This window comes from Strix aluco, chromosome 4, assembly GCF_031877795.1.
Source record: "Strix aluco isolate bStrAlu1 chromosome 4, bStrAlu1.hap1, whole genome shotgun sequence".
NCBI lineage: Eukaryota > Metazoa > Chordata > Aves > Strigiformes > Strigidae > Strix > Strix aluco.
In genome coordinates, this window is record NC_133934.1 from 119,489,651 (window position 1) to 119,516,928 (window position 27,278).

The following is a 27,278-nucleotide window of genomic DNA, read 5'->3' on the forward strand; positions in this document are numbered from 1 at the left end:
TGGGGTGAGGAGTTTGTAATCACATGGTCTCGTGTATTTGTCTCGGGAGTTGTGAAGGATCCAGCAGTAGTAGACGTACACACTTTGTCTTGGCAGTCTAAAATTAGGTCAACACACTGCAGCGGATGCGTTTCTGACACAGCTTGTTTGTCTTACATCAGGCATCTCATAATTCCATGCTCTAAAACTGGTAAGTGTTACGGCAATAGACATATCCATGCATTTGTATAGTTTAGTGCTGCTTGTCTGAACACATTATTTTTAATCAGTCAGCAACAAAACACTTAAACTGTTTTTAGTAGTTCTTGCAAAGATTAAAAAAAAACCCCCAAGAGCTGTTGCTCAAGCCCCAGAATGTCAGAAGATAGAAGCACCTGCCCTGTCTTTGCTGTACCCTGTGTAGCAATGTTCACCACAGGGCTGTTGCTGAGCCTGGCGGCAGGCAGGCAGAGCGCCGCAGAGGCCGCCAGCCCGGCCGTGCGGAACGTGCCCGAGGATGCCCACGCTGTATCGGAGGGCACACGTTAATGCCCTGCCTGCTCTCCAACAGTAAAGCTGGGTAGAATTTTTTACACTGCAAGTAAACTAGACATTTTCTGGCATGAGAAGTTAATTTTTTTCAGGAAATGAATGAACATTTGGGAAGAAACAACTGCAGTAGCTACTTGTAACTAAGTCTTATTCTTGCAGCTAATATGTAGAAAACTGCCAGATACACTTATAAACTGGCAAATAGATTGTCTATTAAAGAAAGATGGAGCTGTACTTTACAGTTCTTATCTACTTATGTTCCTTCTAAGATATGAGGAATGGGGAAAATACCGAAACTGAGCAGGATTATTGTTCAGAGGTTTTGTTTTATTAACGTTGTGGGTTTAACTGTTAAAATACAGATAAACCTTGTCACTGAAAACTAGTAGAGGCATCTCCCTGTAGACTTCTTTTATATAAGCACTTCATATGGGCTGAGTCAAAATGAAACAGTTGAGAAGATATGTAATAACTTTAAAGACTTTTTTCCGTCAGCTGGAAAAACACAGAATCAGTACGAAGAGGACCATAGTATCCAATGTGAGGGTAGTAACAGCAGCGACTCACATATGCGTTTGCAGAGTACATCCCTGCTACAAATCTTAGTCCAACAGCATAAAAGGAATGTATGTGGTTTTTCTTTTTTCAGCCTCTTCTTTACTATTAGGCAATCATCTAGAAGCTTGAACTGCCCATCCCACCCTTTATTTCATAGGGAAAAAAAATTATTTTAGGAAGAAAAGGGATACTAATAACTTACCTGGGAAGAACTTAGAGCTCTACAATAGATACAGCTCTTAATAAATAACTTTTTCCTGCTATATTAAAAAAAAATTTACAAGTGAGTGGATCACAAATCATCTCAATATGGAATTTTAGCTGGAAGACTGAGGGTAGAAACAATACTTGCCAGTTTGTAGTTTAAAGTTGAGTGTATTTTAACTATAAAGCAGGTGAGAAAACTCAAGTTTGCCTACTAATTGAACAGCCAGAGAAGCGTAAGTTGTCTCCAGAGGTATAACAGCAAAGAACTTGTTATGAAACAAATACCCGTGAAGCACCATTTGTGCCAAACTGTGTCAGATCCACCTGAAAGCATAAAATAAATGAAAACATTCCAATGTCGTCCATCACTTCAAATTTCCAGTTTTCATAGAAAAACCGATCTGCTGAAAGTGAAATTTCCTTTTTCATTATAACAGCCTGATGGCCCCAGATACAGAGTACATGAGAGAGAACTGCTGGTAACATGAGATATTACTCTGATATCCTTTTCTCTCAAAGTTAAAACTTACCAAAATTTCTGACTTCATCTTTTCCAAGAAAACAACTCTTTCCTGGTGTATGAATAATTACCTACCTGATATATTAATTATAGAAGCAAACAGTTGCAGTAACACTTAAGAAAACAGGAAAGTATCTTGTGGTGCATACATGATCTGAGGGAATTAATTTTTTTTTTCAGTTGAAATGTTGAAATACTTAAAACTTTAGAATCTGTGGTTTAAGGTTTCCAGAAAAAGATTATGGGAGGCTGCCAATACAATTAGCATGTCTCCATCAGGAACATACTCTTGATAATACGAGCCTTGGCCTGTTGCATAATTCTAGGTAAGAGAGCTCTGATTCTGAATGATCAGTCAAATGGTCAAGTGTGGGGAGTAGGATTTGTCCTTTTTCTTTTTTTAAATCTTCTAAGAAATGAATGATTGCAGAGAGCAAGATCTCTCAGATACACTAATATTTTTAGACCATTTTTACTGCTGCACACCATATTCCACTCCAAATGTATTAGCACCAAGCAACTCACCGTCTTCCTCTCTGGAAAAAACACCAGATAAGCTCACGGCACCTTTTGCTCAGAGTTCCAAAGGTAAGAGGTTGGAGGTTACTGTTACACTGTGTTGCCTGTAGAGCTGCAGTCCTTAATTCCATTTCCTAAGCTTAGTATCACACTTTCTTTTTTATATATATATATATATATATATGTATGTATTTATGTAAACCTACACTAGGTATTCAAACATATACTGGATTGCCTAATTGTTGACGTTCTCTATCTGTTCTGTCAGTATGAGCTGCTAACATGAAAGCATGACAAAGTGGGGAGATGTTTCACTGTAACAGAGCAGTAAAACTCAGCCAGTCACTTTGTCTTTATGTACCCCCCACCACACTTTGAGGTGTCATGGTCAGGAGCATATTTTCTGCTTAGAACTGGAAGAAAGAGCATCCATCCAGTATGAGTTTCAATTAAATGAGAGCAGTTAGCTATACTGTTGTGTTCTGCTGTTTAATTCTCCCTTTATTATGATGTTCTCACTGTACTGGTATAGAACACTTCCTCCACTAGAACTCTGCTTATGTATTTGTTCTATCCTACTAAGAGAAATCTGCTATTCCCCTGGCATACCTAGGATAAGCAGCAGCAATACAGGTTTCCCTGCAGAGCCTTGTTCGTTCACTGTAGCCTTATTTTACAAGAATTCTTGCCAGGGCTGGGATGTTTTTCCATTCTTGCTATCGAGATTCTGAAAGTTTGCTATGAAGAAATGGAGTAAAATGAGCAAAGGAACAGCAGGCCATGATGCAGGTGCAAGATATCAACTTGGATAGTCAAATCTGAATCAATACCAAAAAACAACTCCCACAGTATGCACCACAAACATTTAGTCTGCTAATATTTTCACATATTAACAAATCTGCTAGTAAATGTCATGTTGATCCTCAGTATGTGAAAATAATACCTTCTTCAAAACATGAAGACAAGCATAAGATAGACAAGTACTTTTAAGCAGTAAATCTCAAAAGGATTCCTAAAGAACTTGAGTCTCATGAGCTTCCCCACATTGAAAAGCTACCATGTAGAATTTGGGCATGCTCAAAGTTATCCAGAAGCTGAATGGTATACAAGGAACAGGATTTAATGCAGTCACAACACAATTCTACAACTGTTGAGATGACGATTCTTAAAAAACCAACCAACCAAAACAACACAACAAAGCAGCCGCCTACTGGAAAACCTGTAATTGAGCGAGAAGAGTTGTTATCTTCACAAATGCATAGCCTAGTAAGATGTCAGAAGGAGAGCTGAGAGCATAATAAGCATAACTTTTATTCTAGATGACTAGTATTTTTCTAAAATCTTTATGTTGATGTGTATTTTACTGCATTGTTTGAGCTGCATCTTAACTGATTAGAATAAATCGTTTGGATTTAGAGCATCAATCTCAAATTGATGCTTAAGAGTTGGCTTACTAACTTTAACGTGATCTGCTACCCTGTGCGTTTTTTCATAGTGCCTCATGTGCCCAGTGACTTCTAATACGACAGGCCCCTCGCCTGCCTTCTTGTTGCTTGGTTTTCACTTCTTTGTTGCACAGAAAATTTTGAATATCAGCAGCAATCCCAGGGGTGTTTTGTTACTGGAAAAAAAGCTGATCACTTCCCAGTTACAAGCAGAGTAAATTTTAGAAGTATTAAAAAAAAAAAAACAAACCGAAAAAGTTATTTGCAAAACCTATCTTGCATGCATACTTGGTAGGCAGAAGATTTTTAAACCCACAGTTAAGTATGACTTGCACAAACTCATTTGGTTTTTTTAAACAGCAAAACCTTTTTGTAACACATCACCAAATTTAAGTATTGCAAATTAATTATTGCAAATTTTTAGGAGGTCTCAGGAGTTTTAAAATCAATGGTATCAAATTGCAGTTACTACTCTTTCCAAGTAAGATAAAAATGCTGCCTTTTAACTCTTGCCTTTTATAGCACTAGGAAACAGTAACATTGTATTAAATGGTTACCGATGAGGTGTGCACAATTTCTGAAACATGGTAAGATCTGTGCCTTTACTGCTCTTTTAAGCAACTAGCTGCAGTATCAGCCATTGTTAAAACTTTTGATTAATATTATTATCAATGGCTTGAAGAAAACTATGACTAAATTTTATTTGCTTTTGAATCAGAGAAGTTGCTTTTCCTTTTAGTCAATTTATAGTTATATACAAATATTCAGCAGTTACAAAAACTACATCAAAATCAAGTATTTCATATGATTGCATAATCTCCACATTCTCAATAAAACCTGAGGTTATTGAACACAGGAGGTGAATACTTTCCAGAGTTGACCAAAAAATAAAAATCTTTTACATCTAAAAAATATACAAAAGTTAGCTGTCATTTATAATATAATATGAAAACTTGTATTTTGTAGATAACATTTCATTCCTAATACTGAAGCTCAAAGAATCCTTTCACATTATTTTTAACCAACCTCCTCCTCAGTCAGGTTCTAAAAAGAAAAAATACTACAAAAGTTCAATGCAGAGTGCTCTCCAAGCTCTGCCAGAACATGCTATAACTAAATATTGAGACCCTTCAGGAACAGAACACCAAAATGGTAGGTAAGCAGCCCTCAGAACCTTCTGAGGTTTTCCTAGAAATTGTCAGAGAAACACAAAACAAGGCACTGCTGTTCTTGTTAGATCTCTAACAACGGAAGCACAATTGGGTCTCCCTCACCGCGTAGTTGTGCTTTTCCTCACATTCCAAATACTTTACAAGGTGGTCGGTAACCTTCGTTCTTTAGCAGGTAAGTGGAAACGTTTCGGGGAAGACTTAAGCGCCTTCTGTTTCTCAGACTGTTGAGGAAACAACAGAAGTTTGAAATACACTGTAAACCACATTTTGCTATTACACTTTAGTGAGCAAGTTAGAGTCTATACCTTCATATTTGATCCAATAAATCTAACAGACTGTAACACAGGGGCTTTGCCACTTTCCTTAGGCACCTGGAAAACTGAATGCAATGTAGGAGTAGAACAGAAAGTCAATTTGGCTACTCCAGAAGGATTGAATTTTGGTCATCCCCCCCCCAGGAGGTCCATGTTGCTGTTTTGTTTTTTCCTGGACTTTCCTAAGAGAATGCTTTTAAAATAAACAAGATCTGATTTCTTTCTGAGAACATCTTAAGGAATAAAATTAAAAGAGAAAATCCAAATAATCAGAAAAAAAAACCCTCAGCCAAATACTACTTCAGCTAATTATTTTTAAAAAATTACTGCCTCACCTGATGTTTCTTGCAATTCTTGCTGAAGGAACCTCTTACAAAGCCTACATTGATGAACCCCAGAACTAAACTGGAGGAAAAAGTGGCTGCTCCTATGGAAGGAGGGTTCATGCTTTCAAGGTTAAATGCACAGCAGAAAATAATTATCTTTTTTTTGCTACTGTAATTTGTGTTTTGAAAAAACCTGTATTTGAGAGTTTTTCCATGTAGTACTAACTTCTATCTCACCTTGCAGATATAGCAAACCCTTAAGAGTGAACACATTGAGTATTTTTCACATACCTTGTACATAAACAAAGCTTTAGGTTGCCAGAATTTTTAATCACATTTTAATTTTTTGATATCCAAAATACAAGTTTAGGATTTTCCCAGATATCATCTAAATACAGGATAGTTAAGTTTAACAAAAAATAAATTTTTGTCTGCTCAAAATGTAGACCAAAGTCCTGAAAAGGCAAAAGCACACATTCTGTCTCTGCTACAACTTCATCTCTAAAACTCTTTAACTCAAAGGCAGACAGCAAAAAGAGGTTGATGATATTTAAAAGGAAAAAAGACATGGAACTGACCCTTTAAGTAATAGCAACTATGACAAGAGTCTACTGAAGGGATTATCTAGTATCACAGCTTCTGAATTCTAAATCATGTGTTTTGGGGGGAGGGGGGAGAACTGCATCAGACCAAATAAAGATCAGTGTTTAGGCAAACCGAATAAAACCACGTAATCAGCTTAAGTAAACATTGGTTTCTAGCTAACAAGCTCAGTGCCACAAATTACTTTCTCGAAACGGGCTGACAGTTCTTCCACTTAAATATTACCTGTCTTTAACTTTCCTTTGAAATTTGCCACAAATGCAGAGGTACTTGCCCTGATGTATTTCCTAGTAACCTTAATTTTCTGTGCATGGCCAAAGCTTGTGTCTCATGTGCCCTAAAAACTTTGAGGAAAAAAGAAAAAAAAGAGAAAAACATCAGTTGTGCTTTAGGTGAATTTTAGACTTAATGCAAAGAATTATGTTGATTGAATGATGTTCATTGTATTGCAAACTAAGTACTAGCACTGTAAGCAAACTTCATTTCAGTTCACTTTAAATAATAAGCACAGAGTTCTCCCCCCACTTCTTACTTTTAGTCTTCAAGATTGAAGTAATTTGAAGTCACTTGACAGAGTTCTTGAAAATAGGGGTGCTGTAACGCTCAATGGGCAGCAATTCTCTCATCAGGATCATATTTTATCATGGCATACAGGAGAGAGAAGCCTTTGGGAGACAAATTGTGCACAAGAGGGGGTATTCCTTTTCCTTTTTTAAAGGGGAAATCAAAACTCACAATTCTTGACCTGTGTTAAGCAAGTTGAGAACGGTTATTCATACATATTCAGAGAGAATTACAATTTACTGAAAAAATTATCCTCATCTGATTTAGGTAATTATTTCTCAGGGACAAGTAATACATGGAAAAAAAATGTTTTCTTTCCTAACAAGTCATGTCATTAGCCTTAAAGATACTATGGAAATAAAAGGCCAGGTAAGATTGACACAGGCTCAGATGTCCTCTGCTCTGCCTACAAGAATCATGGATGCATGACTGTCTCTGGGTAGGGACAGAAGACACTGCTCTGGGCAAGCAGCCATCACAACAGAACTAGAGTTTTGTGGTGGTTCCCTGAGCAGAAATTGCACACAGTTGTACAGTTATATTGTGGATATTTAAACAGTGAGATTAGTAACTACGGGAGTGCATACTTACTGCTTGAACTTGTTGAGAGTTTTGTTAGCAGAAGTGCCTATAACATCATGGATTTTTGAAATTTGGTCCAGCTCATTAAATCCAGGAAAGAGAGGCTGAAAACTGCAAGGTAAGAGATAGTATTAGCACTAGAGAAGACACAATTAAACTAGTTTAAGTGGTATAGCTGCCACTTGGCTTAAAAAAAAAATTTTCATTTATGAGGAATATGCATTTCAGAATTATTCATTTGTGGACAGTTTAATACCAACCAACAACTGAAGGATAACATGTAAGCAGAAGATCAATACAACTGCATGTTTGGATGGAAAGAGTAGTTTGGGTTATTAAACAGAAACCTGTAGTTGTTTTCTCCTCACAGGTTTGGGGTAAAATATGTAAAGAGAACATCCCTCCTGGTGAAAGGCAATGGATATGGGATTGTGTTTTCCTCTGAAGTGGTGAAGTGATCCTGGAAGACAACATGTTTTCCTCATTTTAAGACAGCAGAGTCAAGCAGTCCCTCTTGCTGTGTATGCACGTACAAATACATATTTATAAGAAACATTCCGTTCCTAACACACAGGTTCTTTACAAGCAGCAATACTGGAAAGATTGTAATTTGAACTGTGTTCCTGAGACTGATCCTCAGTTAATATAAAGTTGCACAGAGTCCTTGAAAACATTATCATAATAGAGCAATCTGACTTACCAAGTTAAGTCCACTAACATTTGTTTCTTGCACATGTTGCTTTTTTCCATATTAGCAGAGCATTTTCTCGGGCGTATAATTTAAGAAACACTTCAGTAGCACCACATGATTCTTGAAAGCAGCCCTCTTTATAGAAGGGGGAAACTTCTTTTAACTGTTTGCAAATTCAATCAAACAGCTGGCTGCACACTCCTCTGAATGTCTTCATAAAGCTTTGAGTAGAGGAAGGAGAGAAAAGAGATCTGATTCATGTTGTGCAGCTATATTAAGACAAGCAGTTGGGAGTAGCTTTTGTGTGAACTACAAAAATGTGCTGTCTCTAAATGTAAAACTGTAACATAGTGAAGAACAACTGTGCAATCCACAAAAAAAATGTAATCCAGGAACCATGGCTGGTGCCACAGCCAGTGGTTTGGCTACTTAGACCATGGGACTAGCTTTTGAGAAACCTGGCCTACTGGGGGCTGATGGGTCCATCTGTCAGAGAAGGGGAAGAGCATCTTCGGTCATAGGCTTGTCAAGCTGGTGAAGAGTCCTTTGAACTGAAGTTGCTGGGGGAGTGGAACCTCAATCCATCCCACTCCTACCAGCTTGATGCCAGTGTCTGCGTAGATGCCCAGAGCCTGGAGAGGGGTCACAGGTGAGCAGGAGAGCACCTGAAGAGCAGCAGCCATTCCAGCCAGTGAGTCAGCTTCATCAGGGGCTCAACTTAAATGCCTCTATGCAAATGCACATAGCATGGGGAATGAACAAGAGGAGTTAGACACATGCGCACGCCTGCAGGGCTACAATCTTACCGGCATCATGGAGATGACAGGAGCATTGGAATGGAAGGATCCAGGCTCTTTAGGAAGGACAGGCAGAGCAGACCAGGCGGGGGTGTCACCCTCTATGTCAGTGACCAGCTGGAGTGCATGGAGCTTGGCCTGGGTGAGGAACCAACTGAGAGCTTATGGGTCAGGATTAAAGGGAGGGCAGGGACAGGAGACATTACAGTGGGGGTCTGCTACAGGCCACCTGACCAGGAAGACTGAGCAGATGAGGCTCTCTATAGACAGATAGGAGCAGCCTCACGTTCACAAGCCCTGGTCCTCATGGGGGACTTCAACAACCCCAATACCTGCTGGAAGGACAACACAACAGGGCATAAGCAATCCATGAGGTTCCTGGAATGCGTTGATGATAACTTCCCTCTCCAAGTGACAGACAGAGGAGCCAACAGAGAGAGGTGCTATGCTGGACTTTGTTCTCACCAACAAGGAGGAGCTGGTGGGAAGTGTGAAGCTCAAGGGCAGCCTTGACTGCAGTGAAATGGTGGAGTTCAAGACCTTAGGGCAGCAAGGAGGGTGTGCAGCAAGTTCGCTACCCTGGACTTCAGGAGAGCAGCCTTTGGCCTCTTCAGGGATCCACCTGACAGGGTAGCATGGGATATAAGCCCTGGAGGGAAGAGGGGCCCAAGAAAGCTGGTTAATATTCAAGGATCACCTCCTCCCAGCTCAGGAGTGATGCATCCTGACAAAGACAAAGTCAGGAAAGAACGCCAGGAGGCCTGCATGGATGAACAAGGAGCTCCTGGACAAGCCCAAACATAAAAAGGAAGCCTACAGAGGGTGGAAGCAAGGAGAGACAGCCTGGGAGGGATACAGAGAAACTGTCCGAGCAGCCAGGGATCAGGTTAGGAAGGACAAAGCCCTGATAGAATTAAATCCAGCCAGGGACATCAAGGGCAACAAGAAAAGTATGTTGGTGATAAAAGGAAGACAAGGGAAAATGTGGGCCCTCTCCAGAAGGAAACAGGAGACCTGGTTACCCAGGATATGGAGAAGGCTGAGATACTCAACAACTTCTTCACCTCAGTCATCACCAGCAAGGGTTCAAGCCACACTGCCCAGGATGCAAAAGGCAAAGGCAGGGACTGGGGAAGAACTGCCCACTGTAGAAGATCAGGTTTGAGACCATCTAGGGAACCTGAAGGTGTACAAGTCCATGGGACCTGATGAGATGCAGCTGTGGGTCCTGAGGGAACTGGCAGCTGAAGTGGCTAAGCTACTATACATCATATTTGGTAAGTCGTGGCAGTTTGAAGTTCTCACTGTCTGGAAAAGGGGAAATGTAACCCCCAGTTTTAAAAAGGGAAAAAAGGAAGACCCAGGGAACTACAGGCCAGTCAGTCTCACCTCTGTGCCCAGCAAGATCATGGAGTGGATCCTCCTGGAAACTATGCTAGGGCACATGGAAAATAAGGAGGTGGTTGGCAACAGCCAACATGGCTTCACTAACAGCAAATCGTGCCTGATGAATCTGGTGGCCTTCTACAATGGGGTTACAGCATTGGTAGATAAGGAAAGAGCAACTGACGTCATCTACCTGGACTTGTGCAAAACATTTGACACTCTTGCACATGACACCCTTGTCTCTAAATTGGAGACACATAGATTAAATGGATGGACCACTCAGTGGATAAGGAACTGGCTGAATGGTCACACTCATGAGTTGTGGTCAACAGTTTGATGTCCAAGTGGAGAGCAGTGATGAGTGGTGTTCCTCAGGGGTCGGTACTGGAACCGGCGCTGTTTAACATCTTGGATGGAGACATGGACAGTGGGATCGGGTGCACCCTCAGCAAGTTTTCTGATGACACCAAGCTGTGTGGTGCGGTCAACACGCTGGAGGGAAGGGATGTGCCATCCAGAGGGACCTGGACAGGCTGGAGAGGTGGGCCTGTGCAAACCTCATGAAGTTCAACAAGGCCAAGTGTCAGGTCCTGTGCATGGGTCGGGGCAATCCCAAGCACAAATACAGGCTGGGTGATGAGGGGATTGAGAGCAGCCCCGTGGAAAAGGACCTGGGGGGTGTTGGTTGACAAGAAGCTCAACATGACCCAGCAATGTGCCTCACGGCCCAGAAAGCCAACTGTATCCTGGGTTGCATGAAAACAAGCATGACAAGTAGGTCAAGGGAGGTGATTCTCCCCCTCTACTCCGCTCTTGTAAGACCCCACCTGGAATACTGCATTCAGCTCTGGGTTCCCCAACACAAGGAGAACATGGACCTGTTGGAGCAAGTTCAGAGGAGGCCATGAAGATGATCAGGGGGCTGGAGCACTTCTATGAAGACAGGCTGAGAGAACTGGGGCTGTTCAGCCTGGAGAAGGCTCCAGGGAGACCTTTATAGCAGCCTTCCAGTACCTAAAAAGGGCCTACAAGAAAGATGGAGATGGACTTATTACAAGGGCATGTAGTGATAGGACAAGGCGTAGTGGCTTTAAACTGAAAGAGAGCAGATTCAAATGTAAGGAGGGCATTCTTCATAGTGAGGGTGGTGAGACACTGGAACAGGTTGCCCAGAGAAGCTGTGGCTGCCCCCTCCCTGGAAGGGTTCAAGGCCAGGTTGGACAGGGCTTTGAGCAACCTGGTCTAGTGGAAGGTGTCCCTGCCCATGGCAGGGGGGTTGGAACTACATGATCTTTAAGGTCCTTTCTAGCCCAAATCATTCTATGATTTATAAGGAACAGAAAGAGAGAGACCAAGATTTGAAAGATAAGCATGGCTGAGTAAAAGACTAAAAATTCTTACACAATGTGGTGTAAAGCATAAAGGCTTATGCAAATGTTCAACAGCAAAAACTGCAAGATGCACTTAAAAAGAAACAAACCTGTCCATAACTTCCTTTAGCTGAGCAAGACTATATCTTTTTTAATTCTATAATTTCCAATAAACATCTCTCATTTCTCTCTGAACACATCTATCATGTCTCTGAAAATGTGCAGTGGTTGCAAAGAATGAAATTTGTTACATTAAGCTAAAAGCACGAGGAGATATCTTTAAGGTTTTTTGCCCTAAGAAAACTTAAGTTTGCAGCATGTAATTTTCTTGCCAAACTTCAAAGCTCACCTGATTCAAACTGAAATGGAAAAACATGACATTTTTAAAGCTTTTGGTCCCAATTTACTTTGCAAGAGAACTGCCACATTTGGGATTTTTCTGTTAACAGTTTTCTGACCGAAGTAGAACTGTTTCTACAAGTTAGCAGGCAAAGCATAAGGGTTGTCATTTAATGTGACGGTGATGGCAGCAGCTGCACTTGCCATGTGGAGGAGGAGGAAAGAAGTAAAGCAAATGTTATCACTCCTGGTTGCATATCAGAGACAGCAGTGTGGGAGGAGAATAAAGGAGAGCTGCTGCTGTTGCTAGGGCACAAAGATATTGGAGAAATACTCATGGTGGTTATTTTTCCTTTTTTTCCTTGAAGACCAGTGACAAATTTTTTGAGTTTATTTTCATCGTCATTGAAAAGCTTAAAGGACTTTAATCCAGGTTTTCCTGAATCCAACTTCAATATATTCCAGGACTTAAGGTCCTGGCACAAGGGTCTTAAACACACTTATATTAGAAATCAAAGTAGTAAGTCAGATGGAGTGTCTTATCTAATCTCCTATGATTTTGCAGAATAGTAAGTCAAAAAAAGAAGGAAAAATTTTACCATGAAGTGCATTAACAAGATTGAGGATAGTTAGTGATGCTCATGACAGGAAATGAGCCATACTCTATTCAGAGATAAAGCAGAGAAAACATTTTTACCAAACTCAAATATGAAGCCAATGGACAACAAACCAAAATGCAAACCAAACAACAAAACAAGTCACTGCTTCAAAAATGTTGTTTTACTTGTAAATAATATTTGTTGGTACTACGTTCTCTTGAACTTCCCACTGCTTTATTACTAACCTGCCATAGGGTGAAGAGAGTGCCAGACAAGACAGGATTACTGCCTCATGAACCCTGCAGACTAGTCACAGAAGCTTCCACAAAACCATGGAGATCATAGTACCCATACCACGTGCTCCTTGAGTTGTTTACTTTTGATTTTCTTGATTAATAATAAGCAAGACCCTCCACTGAACAATGTACCTTGTGATTTCACAGAAAACACAGCCAGCACGCCACATATCAATTTTGTAACTATAGTAGCCATTTGTAAGTAAGCATTCAGGTGCTCAGTACCAGCATGCAGAGATACATTCTTTATGGGGCTGCTTAGAACAGATACTCCTACAAGATCCACAATCTCCTAACTTCAGGATATTCTGCTGCAAAAATAAACAAAGTATTCTGACAAATTAGAAACACTGAAATATTCAAGCAAAGATTTTCCTTAAACTTGGGAAGTAGTCATCAAAAAAGAAATCACAGATTACTTCAATAAACTTTCAGAAATCCCAGGGGTAGTATTATAGCAGTAAAACTGCATTTAAATAGCACATAGCTCCAGGCTTGAAGATACCTGTGTCCCATAATATGTGCAAATACCGTTCTATGCATCATTAAAAGAAAGACCTAAGAGTTAACTGAAAAGCATATGGACTATTACTGAAGGGAAGACTGTTAAATAGGACATCTGGATTAAGTTATTTTCTTAGAGTTCTTGTATTTAGCAGTGATATAATAGGTGGCTTTGGCTTCTCTTTGTAATGGCTACTCTTGTCCACTTCTAAGACTTAAAAGAAAAATTTATCTCTAGAAAATAAAATTTCAGAAATTCAGAATTTTGAAGTCCTTGCTTTTCAGACATGAGCAAAATAATATTCTGAAACTGTCAGGAAAACAGATTTCAGAGAAGAAATCTTCTGAAAGCTAACACTTTGGGCTCACTTTTGTATGAATAACTTCCACTAAACATGGGAATTGAATGTAGAAAGAAAGAGCTGCAGAACCGAACTCTATCACTTGTTTCTAGGTTAACACTGAGAGAAAAATATATACTAATATAGGATAAAGGGCAGGTTTTTAGATTGGAGTGACCACATGCAGGCTGTAATGCATCTGATTAATTTCAGGTTTTAGCCAATAACAAACTTGCTTGTTCATTCCTCTAGATCAGGAATACGGTACTAGAGGTAACTGTCTGTATTTTTTTTTTTAAACTGTCTTTTATTCATGAAAAAGCACTACCTTCTCAGAGTAAATACACTGATAATACTTCACTTCCAGTTAAATATTCTCACATAAAATTAATTACCTTTATTAATATGTTTTCTGGTTTCACACCTCTGTGAAATATCCCATTTCTGTACCAATATAAACACATCAGAGAGAAGAGTTCAGTAAAAAGATAAACATTATCAGTGCTTCCAGTTATTTGTAAAAAAAAAATACTTAAAGAAACTAACACTTTCTTCAAACTTATCAACAGCAGAGTAAAAAAAAAAAATAGAATTTTGCCACCATGATGAGACAACAGCTACAGTTATGGGAATGGGGAAAGGGCAAGTCCAGGAAGGGGAGGCCAGGCTTTCTGCTTTTGCTCTCACCAGGGTTACCAAAGGACTGCAAGGGCCACCCCTGCCCAGGAGGCTTCCTGCATCAGGTCCAGAAGTCCTTTGGGGTGCTGGCAGCAGCACGGGCTGCCTGCCTGCTGCCTTCTAGGGCTCTGCTAAAGGCAAAGATGCATCTGGGCAATAGCTTTTTTTCTCCCTGCAGCAGTCTGCTGCCCCAGCAGACTCTCTGCTTAGAGATGACCCTGATGAGATGTCTCTGCTTAGAGATGACCCTGAAACAAATGTATGATACATTTACTGTAAAGCTGTTGCTCATCCAGGTCTCTTACCTATATGTAGTCAAGAGATCTGCATAACTGATACATGTAGTTCTTAATTCTTTTTTTCCAGGTAATGGCTTTCTCCTTTCTAGAATTAAATTTCAAGTTTTACAAACACTTAACAAACAACAGAATACAAAAAAATTACTCTTCAGCTTCCAGTAGTGCATTGATATTACCTTTTCCAATTATACTATTTCTGTCATTTATAGCTGGCTTTGCAATCCATTTTCCACTCAATTTCAGACATAATTTAGATTTCAGTATGCACCAGAATAGCTCAGCTAACAACTGTCAATTCAATAGTCTGTCATCTGCCTTAGCTTTTACTGCGTGTTTTTCTTGCAGTATCTGTTTCCCCAAGTTCTAACAGAACTGCAATATGTCACTTCTAAACATCTAATTTCCTCTCTAAACAAAGTAACTATCCTTAAGGTTCAAGATTCATATCAATCACCTCAAATTACTGCAATGCTTAAATGACTGATTCATGCTTGACTTGCAAATTAAAGGTTAACCTATGTAGTTTAGCTTGCTATTGCCGTTGTGCAATAATGCCAGTTATAAAATTTATCTTTTTTCAGAGCCGTTCAGTAACCACTCAGCTTTTTTCTTTCATAGGCTCCAAAGGCCTTTTAAGCTTGCTGTAATGCCTTTATGTAACACTGCAATGTCATCAACGGAGGCAGAAATGATCACATTTTTGAAAAACAAAGCAGGTACTGATCTGCCTGATGACAGTAGTATGAGTAATTGCCTGGGGAGGAGGAGAGAGATTATCAGGACACTAACTCATTGAGGCTGCAAGTCCTAGCAGCCAGCGGGACTTGTGTTCCTAACCGATTACAGTACTCCTCCAGTCAGCCACATAATCCACTGAGCAGGATTAGGTAACAAAGCACTTGAAACGCAGTACCATTTACATCAGGAATTGTAGTATTATTACCCCAGTAGAGGTAAATGGTGTTTTCAACATTAGGATTTTTGTCATTTATAGTAGAAAAGATTTTATAAAATACAGCTATTCAAACCCACTCTGATTATTATTAGTATTTAAAAATTCAGGCCTTCATAAAAAGAAGTCATGCTTGATTGCTTTTTTTATTACAGGTCACTAGTAAAATCTGGAGCAGATGCTGTTCTACCTCCAGATTTATCATTAGAGAAACCTTAGTTGGAAGTAACAATGAAGCGAATCGTAAGGCAGCAGCACTTGAGACTACAATTGTTTTTGCTTGAGGCATCTTCCCCACCTCTCTCTGAGCCATATTTTTTTTTATTGCTTTAAATGACCAAACTGTTCTTGATTAAACAAAAGGCAGGACTGTTTTTCCATTATTCAATGACTTGTGATACATTAATAGCAGGAGTATTGTGACTTCGTGTAAAGACAAATAGCCTTGTCTTGATTGAAATAACATGAATATGTCAGTTTATTAAGGAAAAAACCAGGAGGATCAACTTTCCACATTAGTAGCATTACAGTGAACTGTTCTAATTACAGAAGTGTCTCCATACAGCTTATTAAATTAGAAATTCATTTTCAGTCAACCCTTGCTTCAAGTTTTTCTTCATTACAAAATTTCGTACAAACCATGCTTGCCTCTAGATTTTTCCAACTTAAAGCTTCAAGTTGTTCTGGACCCACACTAAACCTAATTTTGCAAGATTCAGAGTAGTCAGAAAATGACAAGCATTCACAGTACTATAGCCTGTAGAGATTCACAAAATAACCTCAAATGTTAACTACTTTTGTACATTCTGAAAACTGTTTTGTGACAGACCATCGCTAATGAACACAATTTAATTGTTCTACAAATTAGTAATGCACTCCTTCAAATCACAATCCTGAAAATTCAAAAGGAGCTCCTTGTACTTGCCACTGTTATCTAGATATCCTCATCTGATAAGTGTTCTGGCTCAGAACTACGATTAATTTTCCAATTTAATTACATACTTGGAATCTTTGCCATATTTATTGTTTGAAATGACTGCCAGATGTTACATTTCTTGACTTCGCAATAAGCCACAAGTAGAGTTGTTTGGGGGAGAAAACAAATAGAACACTCTTTCTGCCCCCTAGAAAATTGTGGTGTTGACATATCCACTTTGAAACTCCAAAATTAATTTCTGAAAAATGCAAAACACTTGACACGAATGAAATACTTTAATACTCCAAAATATCAAAATACTTTTATAAAATTATTATTATTATAATCTCCATAGGAATCTGTTGTTTGTTTTCCCATTTTATTCTATGATTTGACAAGCTCCACCCCACGTGGCACCACCTTGTACAAGGTGAAAAAAAAGACACTGTATCATGGGAAACACAGTCCAGGCACAAAATCCAGACCATAAAGAAGAACCAGCAGTTTATAGAAGTTCAGATAGACCCAGATTAATGTTTAGATAACCCTTAACTGCAGCATTTCAGTTGAACACAGATTTCATTTTGAACAGATTCACCATGTCATAAGAAAGGAAGTCTTTAAAACTAAGTGGCAGGAAAACAATCTTCTTATGGAAAACTCGAATTTGATAAAAACTGTATTTTAAAATTAAAAAAAACATAGCAGAACATACTGAAACTATTAGACTAATTTCCATCTGTATACAATGCTTAACGTGGAAGGCTTTTTCACATGAAAAGAATGAAACACTGAAAAACGTAAGCAAATGAAAGCAAATACTCTGAGGTTAAAAAAAAAGGCAGTTAAAGAACAAACCTAAACATTCTGATTTTTCATAACTGAAGTACAGTATCTTTCCTGGAAGAAGATGATGCAGGATTGTTTTTAATGCACTGGACTAACTTACTATCCAATGAGGACTCCTTCCTATATGCTATTACTCTGACTTTACAATTTAACAAATTTATTCGGGAAAATATTAAATTATTATTCTAGAAAATTATTAAAACCAGCAAATATTCCTGTCGGCTTCAGCAAACAACGGTATTTTCATCTCAAATTCTTATCTAGGTCAGGAACAGGGTTATTCCTTTTGTTAGAGATCTGAATATTCAGTGTCACTAATGTTATGTTTAGGAGAAAGTCTTTTTATCTACTCTACTGCATTGAATGACAATTGCATGCTCAGTTATTTAAATGAATCTCCCAACTGTTAAGACATTATAAATTTTTAATTATTCAGAAAAAAATCCTCTTTTAATACTGAATTATAAGTAAGTGCCCCTTCATTTGTTGTATCCAACTCCTTTGGTGTCTATATGAGGTCTGATTTTAAAGCAGCTTTTGTTCTATACTTTTTTGTAGGATCTCCTCCTTACGCTTTATGGTCTCCCATTTGCTTTGACAAACAGCCCAAAAATTTTTAAATACAGAAGGTTTCAGGCAACAATGTTATTTTCTAGAGAAAACTTGGTAAAAGGCATTTTTACTAGCTATAAAAACTGAAAATTATTATTCATTGATTCAGTAATTTTTGAAACAAATGAGAGTTATTTTCTTGTTATATCATTACAGTTCTGATCCAACAAAGGATCTATTTAAGTTGTACTTTTTTTTTTTTTTTTTTTTTTTTTTTTTTTTTTTACACACAAAGCAATTATTTTATGCTTTGCAGTCAAGGTTGTTTCCTTGTTTTCATGTAAACTCTGAACATAGAAAGAGATGGTCACTGACTCCTTAGAAACCTTCTGCATGCATCCATGCCTTAAACAAGTGGGTATATCACACTGGAAAGAAATAAGGAGTAAAGCAGTACAGCACAAAATTTCCCTATGAATTTTATAATATGTAACAGTGAACAACCAAGTGAAAATTAATTAATTCCACTTTGTGATCTATACAAGAAAGGTTCATGTGTTTCTTAAGCATATGCTACATACCTTTGATCAGCTCACAAATATTCAGTTCCAAAAGTTCACATATCAGTGAAAGGGAGCCAGCTTTTTATCTTTGAAGAAACAAATAAGAAGACTTTAACCTAGAAATGCTCATTTGTACACAACATAGAAAAAAGTACTTAGTTTAACCAGTATTAAAATGGACATTTTCATTTTTAATTGATACTTCATCATAGAAGTTTTTCAACTTAGGGTCGGAGGTATCATTAGTTTTTGGTTATACTATGCAAAGTGTCTGTTGCAAAAGTTAACTGATTTACTCCATGAAGTTATTTGCAGGCATGTTTTCTGGGCATATCACACTGTTCAATATCAAGAAATTTCCAGTAAATTAACTGATACAATCTTACAATAAAAGACAGGAAATCCATTATGCCACATATGAAAACACTTTCTAGTTAGGTTACCTGGAGTGTTCTATTGCATGGAAATGAGTACCTGACTGGAATCTGTGTTTTGCTGACAACAGCAGTTTTAAGTATTATCATGATAATGATAATACATCTGACAGTTTATTTTCCATTTCGCTGCCCTGCAGAAGCAGACATCTTTGGGTCTTTACTTCTTCTTATGTGATAATTGCATTAAAGTACATCCCCTCTGCAATGTTCCATTAACCCAGACAGCAAAAGGTTGAGGGTACAATCTGCAGTTCAGTTTGCAGACAGACTGTGAAAGAGCTAGGCGAGCTGGCTGGCCATCTGGATTACACTTCGTTAACAACACGGCAGCTGAAGCTGAGAATTCCAGAAAGCTCAGCTGCTGACACGATTACTGGCTTTCCATATATTTGCAGAAAACGGGCCTGTCAATAATGGTATAGTACCAGAGCCTTAAGCAGAGGAATAAGAGAGCCTGAAGAGCAAGTAAAAATTACTTTAGAGCAGTCAACAAGTTTTGTGTCAAGTATTTGAATAATGAAGTATACGTCTGCTGTTGCATAGTGATGAAGTGTAACACACAGCAATGGAGTAAACGTTGTCATAAAACCTTATCTCTTTGTTGAGATGGAACATGTCCCCAGAAGACACTTAAGTGCCTAATGAGGCTAAGGAACCCAACTTCATCACAGACTGATCTCTTCCCAAATTGGTATCTCAGCTGCTGCCTAAGGCAGAGATACAAACTTCTATTATTTGCAAAGGGGTGTCTGTAAAGTTGCCTATGAAATGATACTGCCAAATGGTTTGCCTCAATCTCTAGTTCAAACTGACAATTCAAACCAAGATCCTTGAAGCACCAGAGCCTATTCCTGCAGATAAGCTCTGAGTGTGCCTAACCAAAATACTGTCTCCAGTAGGCACAATGTTGTGCAGTCAAATTACTCATTGGATATGGGACACGGGTTGAAATCACCAGCAAGTATTACATATTATGATATTAAGTTTAGCTATGCTTAAAATGTATCTAGTCTGTGATTTTAATACTGATGTTGAAATATTTTTGGTCTGTTGCAAAAGAGTCAGAGAAAGTGAGAGCTACATCAGACTTTCTCAATAAAAAAGGCATGGAGACTTCAGAATTTGACACATTTATTGTTTTTTTTTCTGTTAGGATAACATGCTGGTTAAGTGCCTACAGGTTGCCTCTAGACCCAAAAGTTACTGGATATCATTCAAAGAAAGGAATAAGGAAGAAAGAAATGAATGCACCATACTTACAGAACAACTTCATGTAACAAAAAGCTGTTAGGATACGGACTCAGCCTCCTTAGCGTTTGTATTTCTCTCAGATTATGCACTTGTTCCATACTAAAGTTGAATTAAAAAGAGGAAGATTGACTTGCAATCAGGGATGGATTATAATTGTCTTTCTTCCCAGCCAAGAGACTGTCAGAACCTACTCTACTTTAGTCTGTAATTGAACTTTTGAATGCAGGACCTGATAAATTGTTTGCCTGCTTTGTTTCTTTATGGAGCAAATCAGTAATCAGGAGAATGGCTTTATTCCTTCTTGCAGTCTGGAGTAGCTGGACTTACCCAAACAAGTTAAGTAGTAATGTGTTGTGCTCCAGACATCAGTTACCATGCCGAGGAGCTATCTGAAGGAATTTTGTGTTGCATAATAGTACATACAATACTGCTTATTCTGCGCTGGTGTAACACACGTTCCAACTACTGCACAGCGTGATGCTGAAAGCAACCATCTAGTCTTGCCAAATTTAACATTTAAAACTAAGTTTTGATAGTAACCTCTTACATGAAACATAGACACTACTCAACTATTATTTAACTATTATGTTGCCCTCCTAGACTTTAATAAGTAACAAAACTACATGCTACAGAAACTCTGGGGAGGAAGTGGGAAACAAAGAGCTTTGCTCACTATTTAATGGATCAGAACAGAGCACATACACCTTTTCACAGACTTAAGCCTAAACACCAAAACAGTATTTTCCAATTTGAAACTATGAGAAATACCTTTATGGTCAGGTTCTGTTTAAAACACTGTTAACTGTTGCTAAAAGAGTTCATTGCATCAAAAGAATTTGTCAGTCAATTTGTCAAAGGGTTAAAGGCCTAAAACATGTTTTAAACATGCTACATGCCCTACCACTGAACTGTACACCATCTGCCCTTGATACAGTTAAGCAGTTAGTTTAAATACTCTTTTGATCGTAAACTGGACCATTTGGTCAGTATAAATGGACCAACAGTCTCTAACAACACAACAGAGAATCAGAAGCCACATTACTTGAAGATATTTGAGTTGGTTTTTTTTTTTTTTTTTTTTTTTTTTTTTTTAAACGTACAGTCTTTGAAGCTGAGTTACATTGTGGAATCTCACCTAAGAGCAAAATGTCCTATTTTACTTCCTATGTACAAATGTGTCACTCCCACTGATCTCACTAGGAACTTAACATATTTCACTGAGCATACAAAGTCAGTGACCCAAAAGGCATGGTTTGACACGTATAGGAGGAGAATGTCAAGTCTATGTCTACTTCCACATGGCCCTCTCCTCTATTTTCCTCATTGATAAAAAGCACCTATTTTGTGACCAGAGTGTCTTACTGATGGATGTAATTAAATATAAATGCAAATACAAAGTAGTACTAATGCTATACAGGGACTAAGCATAAATACAGTGTTTTTAACTTGCATTAAGACAGTATTTAAAGTAAGACTCAAAAAAGTATTGTCCAGGTGGAGGTCTGGCACATTTTCTCCTCTTATTATTTACAGCAAAAAGAAAACCAGCACAAGTATATTCAGTGCATTTGGAAAGGCAGAAATCAACTATTTAGTCCTCATTCTTCTCACTCCACCCTCGACCAAGTGGTGAGGCAACATTTAGTACAGTGGATGACATCCATTAGAGTACTCAGGGAAATAACCCCAATGCCAAATGGGAAGGCCCTGCATAATCAGCAGCAGAGGTCCCTTTCTGTACTACATGCACACCTTTTCAATACATGTGCATTCAAAAAACTTCACTGAGTCTTAATTTCGCATTTCTCCACTGAATTTAAATAAGATTTTCTGTAGTACTATGATTAATTATGCATACCTTTCAAAATGTTGCTTCATGTGTTTACATGCATAGTACTTTCCATCCCTATGACTCAGTGTCTTCACAACATCAGAAAATGTTCCCTCTCCTATCTCACCAACTGGTTTACATTCTAAAAACAAAAATATACTGTTTCAGTATGTTTAAAATAGAAATTGTTATGAAGACTGCGTATCAAGCCATACTGGATTTGGTAAATTCTGACCAATGGAAAATTTTTAAATAAAAGGTTTTTTTGTTAACACATAAGATATTTATATATATATATCTTAGACAATAAAGTATTACCTCCTTGCTCGGAAACATGATGCCTCTGCACACTGCACTTCATACTTTTTTTTCTGCTACAGCACATTAGCGACGCATACCTGAACTTATTATTTGCTTTTTACACCAAAAAAAAAAAAATTATTTACATTGTACTGAAAACATAAAATTACCTTGAAAAGCAAGTGTCTTGTCATTGTTCCAGCATGGGTTTTTGGTTGTTTTGGGGGGGGTTTTTTTTGGTTTTGGGTTGGGTGTTTTTGTTTGGTTTTGCCTTTTTTTTTTTTTTAAGCAAAGCAGTTGCTGATTTTAAAGCTTTATTCCCACATTAAATTCAGATATTAGTTTTGCACTAGGGTAAAAATAATGCTTGGCTTTAATAATGACGTGCACCAAACAAAAGGATGTGAAAATCAGTCAATACTAGTTCTGCAGAATTTTAAGAGATGAAGCAGATAACATCAGGGTTATGAAGAAAGCTTTATTTATATTAATTTCTGGGTCTTTACCTAATTTCCTTCAGAACTGAAGTTTCTTTTCTTTCCTCCTTTATTCTCCTTCAGCTCTGTGATTAACTGTTCCTTACCAATCCCACTGCCTGGTTCCCTTCACCCACTTTGTCCTCCTGTTTCCCTTTATTTTTAGCACCTACAGATTCTATCCTTGATAATTCTTCCAGTAATTTCATCTGAGCAAAAACCAATTCTGGTTAGCTTTATCCTGCTGTTGCTTTTGACACAGTCTTATTATTTAAGAAAGATCAAAACCCAGTCATTTTGAGGGAGGCAGAGCAGGAAACCTATTTTATCATATTCAACCCTTTGTGGGAGTCAGAATAACTGCAGGAGCCTTAAGCTATGTCAACAGCAGTAAATTCAGTGAAGTGTTGTCTGTATTAGTTACTGTGACAACAGTCCCTGGCATGGATTTGGCCTGTGACAACCACCACCGTCCTAAGCACCTTCCCAGTCTGATGTGAGGCCTCCTTCTAAGGTCATTCCTACAGCAGTTTTTGTCCTACTGCCTTGTTTTGGAAGATAAGAGAATTTACTAGCATAGATGTGGGCCATTTCACGCCCGTTGCTCTTTGTGTCCAAGATTGCCAGATATGTTTAATTTACAAGTATAAATACAGCCTCACAGTGGAGAAAGCCTGCCAAGAAATTTTGCAGAAGGAAAAGTTACTTAGGCAGGGACATTCTAACACTGTCTTCCAACTAGCAATCAACTGGTGTTGTCTTCATCTCTTTTCTCCTCCCCAACTTTTGCACTTCTGTTAAAAAAAAAAGTCTTCCCTTTCCTTGTGATCCAAATGCTTGTATTTTGATTAGTAGATACCTTCCCCTTGCAAATCCCTCTCTCTCCAATACAGTACCAGTACTTCTGTGAGAATTGTCAGTTGCTCTTCTCATTTTTACCACCTGCTGCTTAGGTTTTCTGATCATTATCATGCTGGATCATAAACTAACTAATTAGGCCATCTAAATTTGAAAAATAGGAAAAAGCAGAGTAATTTAAAATCAATGACACCATCTAATGCACTCTATACATACAATTTACATACAGAACTATTTTAAAAGCAGAAACAGAATTGAAAATCATTATGGGTAAAGGAGGCAATCTCTAACAGAGACTCCAAAACAGGGAAGAGACCATAAGACTGTTTAATTCATGTGGCTGTTATTTGATAACTGGTCAGTTAGTGCTTTAAAGCAAGGTGGTCCCTAGCCTTTGGTGTTCGTTAAGCAACATGACTGAGCAAGTAACATGCTTTGTCAGCAGAAATCACACTGCACCATGCTCTCTACCCCCACCTTAAGTCTAATTTCCTATCTAAATAGCTACATATAAGAAGGAGATTGTAAATTCAGAATACTTAAATCCCACTCTTACAGAATTCCAAAGAAAAAGCATCAACAGATTTTTTTGGTAGCAACGGATGCTCTCCAATCAGTCAGATGCACACTGGCCACGTTATATGTTCATATAATATCAGAGCCAGACCCTGTGGCAAAAAATACCCAAGGCAGATAAAAAAAAGAATAGCTATTTGTTGACCTGCTCTTTGATTCCAACAAATGGCAATCCCATATAATTATCTGGCATCAAAAAAAATAATCAAATCATATGAACTGAAAATAAGATTTAGCATCTATGGTATATGAGCCGTAAGTGTTAAAAACCAAAGTACTTGGGCAGAGAAACTCAGGAAAAGCATTATTGTACAAATTTATTGGAAATATCTTTAGATATATAAAGAAGTCAGACAGTATATGTTTATATAATTTGGCTTTGTTTATATTTTCTTCTATACATGTATTTTGCTCCTACAAGAAAAGTCCAAGTGACTGTGAAGGGCCCAAAAGAATTTGATTTTTTAAAAACATTTGAACTGAAGAGTTCTAATACTGTAAGAAGAGTTAATTCTTTACACACTTTTTAAAACATTCTTACAGCACCAAAGATTTTTTTCACGAAAGTGTGTAAGTTATTTTAATTTTTTACAATAGAGTGTTATATATACACAAAATAAACCCTCCACACATAACAAACAACTGAGGCTTTAACCTGGCACTTAAGAGAGAGCTATCCATTGAAAAGAATGACAGCAAAGACCTGAATAATTTCAACTGATTGAATAAAGTGCAGAATCAGGAATGAAAACGCCATTATTTGAAATGTCTCTTTGATGTGTAAAATCAATGTGTAAACTCTCAACAAAACAGGTCACTGAAGTTGAGAGCTTTTCTCCTAGGGAGAACATGAGAATGATCATGTGACAAGTTAGTTATCATTTAATTAGAACCTGAAAGGAACTCAAGACACTGTAAGAGCAATAGCATCAAAGTTTATATAGAATAAGAATAAAATTTAGACTTCAAATGTACTAACAATTTAATACGAATTTTGAATTTGCATCCACAAGCCAAGATTTCTAGAGATTCTTAAAAATCCACTTCAGCACCACATAACTGATCCTTCAAAAGTGACCAGGTGACAAAAAACCCCACCAAAACAACAGACTTCAAACACACACTGAAAGAGGTCAGGTCAAAGCCGTCAATTCTTACCACAGCTACAAACCAAAACTAATTACCAGTTAGTTTACCCAAATTTGTGGTACTCAAAGATGAATGACAGAAATGTCAGGAATTTTATCAGCATTTTAAGACTGAAAGCTTTGAGGATTAAATTAACAGCATTTTAATTACACTTGCATATAACATTAAAGAATAAAGAGGACCTAAGCACTAGTTAGCAATTCTTTCATGGCATCTATAACAAGCTAGATATTACCTAACCTTTTCCTTTCTTTCCCTCTGTTTCAGCACACACAGATGTTCAGGCTTAGAATGGTTAGCAAAAAAGCAGATAAAGGTAAGGAAGAATAAGTTGTAGCAAGCTGAACTAGTTTAACACCAAAAAAGTGGCCATGAAAATGGCCAAGAGGTAATCATTCAACAGAAGAACAGTTTAATGTGCAAGAGGCTACAGGACCCAGGGAATTAAGAACAATGTAAATTAAAGTTACAGGCAAGTGATGGAATTCAAAGACTATACCCATATTACTATAACTAGACAGCACAGAAAATCAATCATCATTTGAAATTAAAGAATCTAATGCAAAATGACAGAAAAGATAGTACTACAAAAGTCAAAACAGGCAATTATAAACACCTAAAGCAGATATTTTCTTGTAAAGATGACAAGATGCTGAGGAAGAGAAAGTCATGAAATTTAAATATGACATTAATGCATGTGGGCAGAGAGACATGACCGAAAAAAATTAAGAAAGCAACAAGAAGTTCAGCTTCAGTCACAAGGCTACAGCACACAATTACTGCATTCAGAAACATATGAAATGTGTAGGATGTGACATGGGATGATTTGAAGAAGGATGCTAAGTAATGGAAGGAAAGGCTTGCAGAACAATGCACGAGAAAACTTAGCAATTTCTGAAAAAGTACTCAGAGAAACCAGAAGACAGACAGGCTACTTTTTCACAGGAATGGGAAAAACATTTATTAGCACCCCGTTGAAGAGGGCTGGCAATGCAGAGAGAGACCAGCGTTTACATGTGCGAGCTCGGTAGGGAGAACTAGGAGTTGGCAGCGGGCTGCAGCGACAGCGGTTTCCAGGGACTACAAAAGCACCTACCACCGCCTCAGCCCGGGCGCTCCCCGCGCTGCTTGGGACCCCGATCCCCTCGGGCCAGGGTCGCCGGTGACGGCCGGCCTCCTCAGAGGCGCCGGGGCCCACGCCACCCCTCAGAAAGGGCCCTCTGCCCGCGGCCTCCACACAGAACAGGGCCCGCTCCTTTCCCCCACACCCCCTTACTGTTCATCCTGCGCTCGCCTGCAGGTCTCGGGGTGAGCGAGAGAGCGGCCGGGCCCCCTCCGGGCACCTCCCGGCCCAGCCCTCAGCGCGCCATGTTGTATTCCCGTCACCCTGGCAACCGCGCAGACTCCAGCTCCCCTCCAGCCCCGCCCCCATCACGCACGTCACGTCCCTTCACGCCCACGCGCCGGGCCCCGCAGGCGCAGTGCAGCCGCGGGGCGGGGTAGGGCGCACGCGCAGTGGGCACACGCAGGGCCGGCCGCCTTCCTTGCTCTCCTCTTGTGCGCTGGGAGCACTGCGCATGCGCCGCGCCCCTCGGCGCGGGGGGGCCGTTCCGCGGCACTGCCCGCTGAGGCGGAGGGCGGGTGAAGGGGCGGAGGGGTTGCGAGGCGGCCTGGCGCGTTCGCCCTTCGTACCTCCGCGCGTGGCTTGGTTTGTGCGGAGCGATTCTTCCTGCCTTCCCTCAGACGGTGGCGTTGAGCCTGGGGTTGGTGGGGGGTTGATGCGTGCGCCCCTCGGTCCAAGCCGATGAGCGCTCCGTCAGTCCGGCAGCGGCACCGGTGGCCTTGGCTTGTGTCCGCCGCTTGGACGCAGGCGGCCGGTGCGGGCGCTTGGTCTGGGCTGCGCTCCGGCGGGCTCGAGTTCATCTGT

The 27,278-nt window shown here is 39.1% G+C and overlaps 1 protein-coding gene across 1 annotated transcript; it reads right to left on the reverse strand.

The window, feature by feature from the left end:
- Nucleotides 1-837: 837 nt before the first annotated feature.
- Nucleotides 838-27,034, reverse strand: MOK (MOK protein kinase). The gene is given in 12 exon segments (XM_074825136.1): nucleotides 838-5,395; nucleotides 5,397-5,459; nucleotides 6,421-6,533; nucleotides 6,768-6,940; nucleotides 7,351-7,452; nucleotides 12,952-13,130; nucleotides 14,060-14,108; nucleotides 14,648-14,726; nucleotides 18,492-18,559; nucleotides 20,171-20,260; nucleotides 22,020-22,134; nucleotides 26,628-27,034. Coding segments are annotated over 12 exon segments (1,344 nt in total). The 5' UTR covers nucleotides 26,635-27,034; the 3' UTR covers nucleotides 838-5,089.
- Nucleotides 27,035-27,278: the final 244 nt, after the last annotated feature.